This window comes from Lemur catta, chromosome 6, assembly GCF_020740605.2.
Source record: "Lemur catta isolate mLemCat1 chromosome 6, mLemCat1.pri, whole genome shotgun sequence".
Lineage (NCBI taxonomy): Eukaryota > Metazoa > Chordata > Mammalia > Primates > Lemuridae > Lemur > Lemur catta.
The window spans coordinates 95,364,293-95,374,446 of NC_059133.1; the positions used below are offsets into that span (position 1 = coordinate 95,364,293).

Sequence of the window (10,154 nt, forward strand, 5' to 3'; positions counted from 1 at the left end):
AAAAGTTAACCCGAGTCCCACCTACACAATTTAACTACTCTTGGCAATCTGAGGAGAACCACCCCAAAAGGTCTGCCCAGATGGTCAGTTTTTTTACCTAACATTTCTGATTATGAAAACACGAACTCCTGACACCTCTCCCCTGGGTGATTAAGGTTGCAGGGTCTGTAACCACCGCCACTACCAAGAGGAGAAACAGGCCAGGGTTCAGTGCAGCAAGACAACACTGCCTTTAGTTTATTAGGAAAATCCAGAGCAAATGGGCAAGTAGGAACTATGTATCAACTGTGGGAGTAACACGGTGGACCCAAAGCTTTCAACATGGAAAAAGCCAGCTGTACTTGCCACATCCAATGCTGTAGCCAAAATCAAAACACGGCCACATGAACTGAGGACATCAGAACCCAGCGCTGAGCAACTGAACCCTTCCTGAAAGCCAACCAGTTCACTCCCCCGTCCAGCACTAAGTGCCCTATGGTGAAAAAGGATTCCTTTGGTCTCCCTTACCACTTACCAGGGCAGGCGCACATTTATCTTGACATTGTTCCTTTAACCTATATTTGCCCCCCCACCCCCAAATTTCCTCTTGGGCTTATCTCCAAGCCATCCTTTTCCTCAAAAGATTAAAGATTTAAATGCAACCAGTGAGCAGTATATATAATCTTCAAAGAGTACTTTAAACATCATAAAGAATATTTTAACAGGCACTAATTTTTTTCCCCTTGCCACACCTGTCCTCATAAACCATTTATGAGTTTAGCAGTGAAAGAGATTATAGCAGCTCAGATAAAGTTAAAGAAAAAGCAACCTAGGAATGAAACTCCGGACTCTAGATGACTCAAGACCAATCCTCCCCTAAGCCCCCCGACTAACATGAATGTTTGTACCACCTTTTGTCTCCCCCTGGACAGCTCTCAAAGAGCTCCCCGCTCTCCCTCCCCAGCCCCAGCCTAGTCTTACCGGTGGCGCACAGGGCGATGAAGGTGTGCGCGTGCTTGCGGATCAGAGACTGCTTCTCCCTCTGCTGGGGCAACTTGCGCAGGATGTGCTCGATGAAGTCATGAGGAGTGACAGCAGCCAGGTTCCACTTCAACTTCCCCAGCACCACCAGTTCCCACTCCTGGCAAAGGGAGGCAAGGAAGGAAGAGTATAAAACCCACAGGCTGACCTGGTGGTGGGTGCTGGGGATTGGGATCCAGACCAGTTTTAATGATGCTCATTAGGACGTGGCTGCTAGATTGTAAGGCGGGCCCATTTGTCAACGTGCCCATAAAGCTTTGAAGTTGTTGATGGCTCTTCTTATGCTTCAAATGTTAGGCTCAGCTGAAAATAATGAGAACCCAGGTATCGGCTGCCAAGATTCTGTTTTCTTCTATTTCTTTTCCCCTCCAGCTCCCCAAGCCCCCAAACCCTGACTTCCATGCAATACTGCTGCCTGCCCACCCAGAAAGTTGAACCTATAATAAGATACGGCCAAGGTCATTGTGGCCCTTTGGTAATAATTTATTGTATATGTCTCTATCACTGGATTAATAGTCTTTTTAATCCTCATGGAAAAATGATGCATGCAGATAAAGCTCAAAATAGGGTTCCTTGGCCCAACTCCTTAGCAACCAATTACCTTGCTTTCACTTGGTGCCAAAAAGTACCATTTTTCTCTTTGCTGTTAAAACTTTCCCCTTTAACATACCATGCAGAAATCTTTGGGTTGTGACATTCAGCCCTTTCACCTAAATGTTTCACAGGCCTTTGTCATCATGACTAAAGGACCGGATGGTCATTAGCAACCCCACTTTGCAGATGGAGGTGACTTGGGGCAGGGTGAAGGTGTTTGTTCTTGGTCACAGAATCCCTCAGTCCAAGTCCTGGGAGGACACAACCCTGTCTCTTTTGGAACCAGCAGCCCCCCTGATGAAAAATCTTGTTTCTCTCCTTTATTGAGACACTTATAGGAAATTGTGCTCAAAGGGAAACAGTTCAAGAATAAAAATTTAAAGATATGTATGTGCACTCAGGGAGAGAATATGCCTATCAATCAGTTGTCTTCAGAAGAATGAAACACAGGGACCAGCTCGCCAGTGTACCCCACTTTCCCATTCACCCTAAGAACCTGGAATCTCTTCCATGTTTAAGCCAAGGGCCAGATGCTACCAGAGCCCCAGCCCTCAGGCTGCAGTGCTAACTAGTTGTGTAGCCCTTCCCCTCCCAGGCCTCAGCTTTCTCACCTGCATAGCAGGATGACTCCTCCACATCCCAACTTCTGGGATAAAGAGACAGGGAATGGGAAAAAAAACCAAGTTTATTTGGAGCAATATAAATGAGCTTGGCTAGTCCTGGAAAAATTAGGGTGAGCTGAAGAACCCCTCAGTCTACCATCATGTTAAAAATAAATGAAGCAAATGAAGATTAGTTTTCCTACTCTCCCATGAAAAAAACAGATTGGTCTGCAAGTCTAACAATTTTTTCTTTACAAGCTTTAAACTCTGCATTGTCTTTTTTAGGGAGAGACTAAACAGTCAGCATCTTCAAGAGTGCCCCTAAATCCCAACCCTTCCTTCTCAAAGGGGATTGTGAGTCCAAGCCACTCTTCTTGCACCATTATTAAAGGAAGCAGATCTCCCAGAAGAAAGCACCTTTCTGGGCCTCTCGGACCAAACCAGAAGCAGCTGAAATCTGGCAGTGGTTCAAAGGTGAAGTCATTCAGGCCTCTGCATTCTCCGCAATGCCGCCCCCAACCGTGCGCATGTCTGCCACTAGATGGCAGCACAGCCCCAGAAAGGAAGGCTGCTCACAAAGAGCTCAGTTCAAGAAACCGGTCTCAGCCCTGTGGACTTTGTGCAGGCCTTGCCAGTGAGGAGGGGGAGGGGATGGGCAGAGGGGGGCCCTTTTTGGAAACAGTGCAAAGAAAGGTGTGCAAACCACTGAAGGTGGGCCTCGGAGGCACTCTTCCATCCAGCACTGCTGCAATATGGCCGTCTTACGTGTGGAGCTGCAGGGAAAAGGAGTTAGACTGGGTGGGAAAAAAGTTCTCTGGCAGAAAACCAGAGTCAAGACAGGACCCCTGGGGTTGTGCAGAGGTCACACTCCCACTGGAGCTAAGAACTCAGGCCTCAGACTCGTTCAATAAGAGGGCAACTTTTGACTTTGCTTAAAAGTCAATGAGCTGATATTTAGTGAACAGCTACTATGTGTAGGTATCTGGAGACTTCACAGATAAGTAAGACACTACCTTTGAACGCCAGGTTCTTAGGAGACACACCGTAACAATGTTCCTATCATGTGAACACATTCCTAGAGTGTTGAGAAGTCCAACTATTTTCTCAGAGTTCAGTGTTTGAAAATTTGGAATTTAATTTAAATATTATCACTGTTAATTAAAATATTCCACGCTTCCCTATACACATGCATGTTACACACCACTGCAAATGAATCTCACCAACCCAAGTCTCCATGAGGATCTTATTCAGGGATGTAGCCTCAGCACTTAGCAGGGTGCCTGGCACACAGTAGGAACACAAAAAGCAAGTTATCTCGTATTAAGAGAGAAATCTCCTCCAAGCAGGAAAATTCTAGTGGCAAGGCAACTGCGGATCCTGAGAATTTATTTTGGAGTGGTGGGTAAAAGGTATGTTGTTGGCCAGGAGAAAGTGGGAAGGGCAGAAAGGAAGGGAGCAAGGGGACAGTCATTACCAGCAGCTCCTGAGGCTTGATGGAGTTGTCGGTGTAAATGCACAACTTTTCCGCAGTCAGCGGGATGGTCTCTTTGAGCTTGGAGGCCAGGAACATGCAGACAGCACCCAGGAGTTGCAGATGGGACTTAGGAGTCGGCACCCCAGCCAAAAAGCGGTCCAGGTAATTCATGGCCAGAGGGAAGACCTCTTCTTCACACTTCTGTTCCTCACAGACCTGCAATGGGAGTGGGAAACGGTTGGTGGGGGGAGAGAAAGTAGCATCAGAAAAAGAGAAAAAGGATGAAAAAACATGATCTATAAGAAACAAAAAAAAATTTGTGGGGAGGGGGAGGGGAGCATAATGTGTGATAAGAATAAAGACGAGGAGGCTGGGGTAAGTGGGAATAGCCCCTCAGTGTTTGGATATTACCGGGGAGCCTAAAAAAGGGGGTGAATTGAAGATCCAAAACGGGGAGTGAAAGAAATGCGCAGTAGCCGCCGCAGCCCCGCGACGCTCCCTTTGGCTCCTCGCTCCTTTGCGCACTCTAACTCACTCACTCTTTTTTGGATTTCGTCATCTTTTCAAAAAATCAATAAAAATATTCTGGAGGCTCCGGGGGTCCACTTCTTGGTCCCGTCCGGACCCCCAGATCCTGCTCTATCATTCCCGACAATTGGAAAAAATGTCCGGGGGCGTCCCTGCGGCCGGGGGCCGCTGCCGGGGGGGCGGGTGGGGAGCGGCGGAGAGCGCGGGGGAGGGAGGAGGAGGAAGAGCGCCGCAGCCTCGGCAGCTGGAGCCCGAGCAGGGGGGGACGCTTTCAAAAAATAATTAAAAATCGAGGAAATATCCTAGAAAAGCCCTTTTGGCGTGAAAACCCCAAAGAGGATCCTGGCTTCCCGAAACGGAGGTTTTCGGTGCCAGAAAGGTCTGTATCTCGACCCCTGGGGCTTTGGATCCCTGGGGGAAACTTGAGGGGTGAGAGCCGCGGCGGGAGTGTCCGGCTGCGGCCCACAAGGGCAGACACTGGGGAACGCGCTGACGAGCTGGGGGAAAGAAGGGAACAGGGAGCCCGGCAAGAGGCCCGGGGGGCTGTGACCTCTCCTTTAGGGGTGCCCCGATATCCCCCCTACACACACCCCCTCCCCCTTCCTACCCCACCCAAATCTCCGCACCGAGGAAGCTGGAAAGTCAAACTGTAAGTAACCTTCGTGAGGTGGGGGCTGGGGGCAAGGGCACGATTCGAAGCGGGGTGGCCGGGATACTGGGGTGCGAGGGCGAGAGGGCGACGTTTCCCAGCCTTTCCAACCGGAGTTTGCAAAGCAACATGGCGAAACCACGGCAGGTCCAGGCTGTGCATACGTGGGCACACAGCTCGCTCGGCAGAGCCTCGGAGCTGGGGCAAAGAAGTGGTTCTTTTGGGTTCCCCTAAAACACGTTTCTTCATTGTGACTTCCGGGGCTCCTGAATTCCCCCTTTCTCTCCTTCTCCCTCCCCCTCCCCCCTGAAGTGCCAACGCGGAGTCGCGACCACATGCGGGGACCTAAGGCTAGGACAAATGTGCTCTGGCCTTTTGGGGGGCTGATTTTCTACAGTGGGTCCCAATTTCACGCTCCTATTCCCTTCGTCGCCGCACCGAAAGCAGCCGCGGCTTCGCAGAAGACAGGTCGGGATGGGGGTGGGAAGAAGAGGAAGCCACATGCAGGCACACGCGCGCGGGATGCTTCCCCCACCCCAGCCCCAAGACAGCCTCGCTTCTCCCAGATTTTCCTCTCTCTCCCCCCGCACCTCCCCAATTAATCCCGCAAGGAACAGAAATGAAGCCGCGCGACTCGCCAAAGGGCGCGGGATAACGTCGCGCACAGGAGCCGGGAGGCCGACACCAGGGTTGCCCTCCCGGCTTAGGGTCCCTGCGTGGGGGGCCGAGAATCGGGGGGGGCCGTGGCTCCTAGTCAGCGTCGCGGGCAGACCTACCTCCAGCATCCAGGTGGCCACCATCCTGCGCATGTAGGGTTGGATGTCCTTCTGCACGCACTTGAAGTAGGAGCACTGAGGAAGGTAGCGCTCCTCGATGGTGAGCAAATTCTGCAGAACGCGGTCGTCCTGGAGCAGGTTTTGGTCCCGCACGGCCCTGCGGACCGGGTCCACCTCGCAGCACAGAAGCTCCATGGCTAGCTGGTGACCACTCGGTCCTCTGCTTTCTTCGGACTGAAAAAGTTTTTTTTTTTTTGAGGGGGAGGGGAGAGGGTTCCCCTTACCTCCTTCCTTTGGCTAAATAGGGGGTTTTCAGGGAATAGATGGGGGCAGAAAGAGAAGCCGGAGGAGAGAGGAAAGAAAGGGTCGGGCGGTGGGCGAGCAGAGCCGCGGGGGCTGCCTCACTCGCACCAGTCCTCCCCTTCAAACTTGTCTCGCTCCCCAAGCTCGCTCTTCTCTGCTCTGAGGCAGTGACGCAAGCTGGCTGGGCAGTTAGCTCTCCTCCCTCTGGTCGCGCTCCCCTCTGCGGTTCCTCCTCCCCTTTCCTCCCCTCCCGGCCTCCCCTCCTCCTTTCAATCTCTCCCTCCCTCCCTCCTTTCCCCTCTTGTTATTAAGGAGAGCAGCAGCTGGCCCGACCTAACTTCAAACGCGGCCCCCCGCCCCCCCACCCCTCTCCCTCCATCCAGCCCCGCATGCCAGGGGCCCTGGGTAGGGGAACCCACAAAAACCCACCAATTCCTATTTATTCCCTTTAGTTTTGCATATTCTGTAGGTGTATCGTGCCAAAATACGACCCTCCAATTTTGGCTTCTTCAAAACCTTCTCCTGCCCATGTACCCAAGATCAGGAACGGAGGGTAGATTACTTGAAGATGGGGTGAGCTCAATTTAGAAACAGATCCCTTAAGTGAAAAATAAGGGGGATGGTTTAAGAAAATAGCAACCTCGCATACTCAGAGATAAAGGTTATGTCCCTGAAGTTTATGTTCCTGATAACTTCGAAGCTGTTTCAAAAGCCCGATTAAAGGGATCAGAAAAACGTCCCCGCTGCCCCCCTGCAGATGTGTGTGGGGAGGAAGAGGAGCGGGTGGGTGTTAGGAGGGAGGGGGGAGCTGCTTCTCCGGCTTGATAGAATGTGACCCTCGAGCACAAACCATCGTGTTCTTGGGGGCGCTACGAGGGCCAGTGGGCGACGCAGTGCAGCTCCCAGGGCTGCCGCAGGCCGGGGGTAGGGCTACCAGCGGTTCCTCCGCGGCCGGCGGCCACGCAGGAAAAACCCGCTTCCTTGTCCCTGCATCTGCTGACAAGCCGCCCGAGGTGTCTGCGCGGAGCGTGGCCACACTGATACCGCTTTCTAGGAAATGGCCCGGGAGGGGGAGGGGAGGGGGCGAGAGAGTGATTAGGTTTGGCTCCCCCACGCTCCCCCTGCGCAAACACCACCACCCCTTCCTTTCCCGAGGCCAAGGCTTCCACGGTCTGTCCTTCGCCCACATCCTCGCCGACCCCTCCGGGTTCGCGCTGCACTCGCCGGCTAGGGCTTTCTCCTCAGGAGCGGGACTGCGGTGGAGACGCTGCCTGCGCAGTCGGGCTGACATGTGCTCTACGCATCCTCGAGTCAAGGCTGTCTTAACAGGGGATATGATGGCGTTTCCTCACCTCCTTCCTCCCGCCACCCCTCACCCTGCCAGTGTATTTCACTTGGAGAGCAGGGAGAGCGCCCGGCGCCCCAGCGTGCTGGCCGCGCTGGCACGTGCAGTCAGCATGGCGTGGCTCGGGTTGTCTGGGCACACCGAGGCCGACCAAGGACCTCCTTCACCGAGAAAGGGGGCCCGAACAGGGGCGAGGAGACAAGCGGGGCGGGTGGCGGGGGCTGGGTGTGAGCTGTATGCTGGGTTCCCTGCAAGGCGGAGGAGGGGAGCGAGTAAACCCGAGGTGCAAGCGATTAACTCGGGCTCGGGAGCCAGCCCCTTTAAACGAGGGTGGGGCGGAAGGGGTGGGTGGGGAGGAGGGGGATATCGCTTTAAAAGGGTGAGTAAGAGTTTGGGGCGCCGTCTCCCCTCCCTCTATTTGCATAGCCAATAGCTCTGGGGCTCCTGCTACTGCGCGCTGATTGTTACCGGGCAGATTACTTTTTTTTTCTTTCTTTTTTTTTTTTTTTTTCAGTAGGACGCGTTCCCCGCTACATCAAAAGGAAGCCAAGGGAGGGCGGAGAGAGAGCCGGCACCCGGGCGGGCGCGGGCGGGGGGAGGCCGGGGCGCCCCTGGCCTTATCAATAGCTGCAGGAATTAGTATCCAATCTAGTATATGTAAAGAAAGGGGAGGGAAGGGGCGGGCGAGGAAAATGTCTAATTGCTGTGGAAGCCATTAGCTTCGGAAGGAAAAAAAAGCTCACTGAAAAACCCAAGTTGCAAACTCAAAATGAAACAGTCCGGCGCAGCGGATGACACCCGGGCTGAGGACCGCGCTCACCGGAACACAGCTGGTGTCCCTAACAATCACCTATTGATTTTAGTCAAGTTGGACTTCCCGACTTAAGCTTTTGAGTCACTCCGGATAAATACATGAACTTACATTTTAAGACCCCATAAGGGAATCACTTAAACTTCACCTACGCCGCCTTTGAGCGGATCAAAGAAAGGTGCCGGGGAGAGGGGAGCAAAGAAGGGAAGTGAGAGAGGTATTTTCAAGTATAACTCTAACCCGACAGGCAAGGACAGAAGCTGGCGAGGGCTTCCAGCCTTGACACCCCTGATAGCTAACCGACCGCGGTCCTCACCCGCCTCCCCGCGGGAAGCATCTCGAGCTCCGGGCCTCCCGAACTCGGGGGGAGGGGGGCGGGGAAGAGGCGGGGGGTCGTCCCTTAGGCCTGGCCCACGCCGAGGAGAAAGCCTGGGTGCGAGTCCTCAAGTCCCTGGAGTGAGCCGAGGGCCTTCACGCCCCTTCCCTTTCCCATCCCCCCACCCCGTCTTGCTTTACAGAGAAATTCCAGCGGGGAGGGGGGCGGCTGGGGGAGTGAGTCGAGGTGGCCTGGGCAGGGGAGGCGCTGAGAGGGTCGCGGGCGGATACCGCCCCCCACCCTTCCCGGCGGCCCTCTTCATCCAAGGGGACCCGCAAGTTCGGGCGCTTCCCGCGTGGCAAACTCGCCTCTTTAAGTTCCCCCTTCACTTCCCCTTCCGATCACGGACTGTTCCCGAACGTGAACCGCGCGGCGCATCCGTGCCGGGTCGTTCTTCGGGCTCGGCACGTGGGGTGGGGCGCGGAGAGGGCGCGGAGGTGGCAGGCGTGTCTCCGGAGGCTTGGGCTGGAAGCGGTTTTCCCTTTGGGTCGCCACTCCAACCATGTGTTAAAGCCTTAATTCCTAGCTAAAGAGCACTCCACCTAGCACGCGGGAAAAAGCACGTTGCCTTCTGGCCAAAGGTGCGCATTTTCTTTGAGTGTAGACTTGGGTCTAAAGAAAAAGCGCAAGCGCCTGTGCTCTGGCTTTGAAGTCAAAACTGGCCACCGTGGAAAAAAAAAGTCAGTTTTTCCTTATCCCTTTTTCACTCCTCAAGGAAAAAATATATCCTGTCCTTGTAAGATCGGCGATAAACTTCAGTGAACGCAAGTTTTATTGGGCTTTTATTCCCTCTTGGGCTGGTTCCCCACTCCGTTCCTTGCGTTTTGGAGTTTCGGTTGGAAAGTGTACAATACCCTGTAGGTGTACAGGGTGCAGCCGAGTGCTGGGCGTTTATGGGCACCTTTCTGCAGCAACCTGCAACGCTAAGCACACAGACTCCCAAGCTCACCTGGCGGCTGCCGGCCAGCCAGGTGATCCTATCGTCGGCCGCGCCGGTTCAAGTCCCGCCGCCTCCGCGCAGGGGCGCTCGGGCCGGGTGGCGGGAAGGGGGCTGAGTTCGGGCTCAAGAATAGGGGCATCGGCTTCCCCCCAGCTCCCCAGAGTAGAGCTGTGTTTGTGTTTCTCCATGGAGGGGTGGACGGTCAACCAAAACCGAAAATCCGACTGCCACCTAAAGTAGATGGCGAAGTCAGGAGGCTCGGAAAGGACTGGGGAGGGAGCAAAGGGACGGTGGAGAAGTACGAGAAAGGAGGAGAGGGAAAGTCTCGAACTGGAGAGCGCGGGGCGGAGGGTGGGTGCGGATGGCGACTCGAGGCTCCCGGCGCGGGCAGGGCGCCTGCAGGTGCGAACCCGCGTCCGGGACCCCCTGGTCGCCGCGCTCGCGGGGCACAGCTGGCCCGGCCCGTCCACGCCGCCTGTCCCGTCGGCGCGCCTCGGCGTGGCCGGGCTGCACTCGGGCGGCAGATGCGACAGGCGCGGGCTGAGAGGGCAGCGCCTGCCATCGTCCCCCCACCTGGCATCTTACTCCCCTCCCTCAGGGGAAAAGGCAAGAAAAAGACCGAATTTCCCCTCTTCCTGTCTGATTCCGCTCAGGACACGCCTCACAGCGCCAAAAACAGCTCTGGAAATGCATTTGCTTTAGAAAAGTGAATTTTCCGGTGAGATCTGGGGCGGGG

The 10,154-nt window shown here is 54.6% G+C and overlaps 1 protein-coding gene across 3 annotated transcripts in view; it reads right to left on the reverse strand.

The window, feature by feature from the left end:
- Positions 1-7,077, reverse strand: part of CCND2 (cyclin D2) — a 31,025-nt gene extending 23,948 nt beyond the window's left edge. Inside the window, exons 1-5 of one of the 3 annotated variants that reach the window (XM_045554565.1) lie at positions 6,797-6,833; positions 6,376-6,544; positions 5,644-5,877; positions 3,691-3,906; positions 961-1,120 (exon numbers count right to left, since the gene is read on the reverse strand). In XM_045554565.1, the coding sequence (XP_045410521.1) occupies positions 961-1,120; positions 3,691-3,906; positions 5,644-5,838 (571 nt within the window). In that variant the 5' untranslated portion in view covers positions 5,839-5,877; positions 6,376-6,544; positions 6,797-6,833. Of the gene's footprint in view, positions 1-960; positions 1,121-3,690; positions 3,907-5,643; positions 6,126-6,375 lie in introns of those variants that run through there. The other 2 variants (XM_045554564.1, XM_045554563.1) reach the window with 2 other exon arrangements.
- Positions 7,078-10,154: the final 3,077 nt, after the last annotated feature.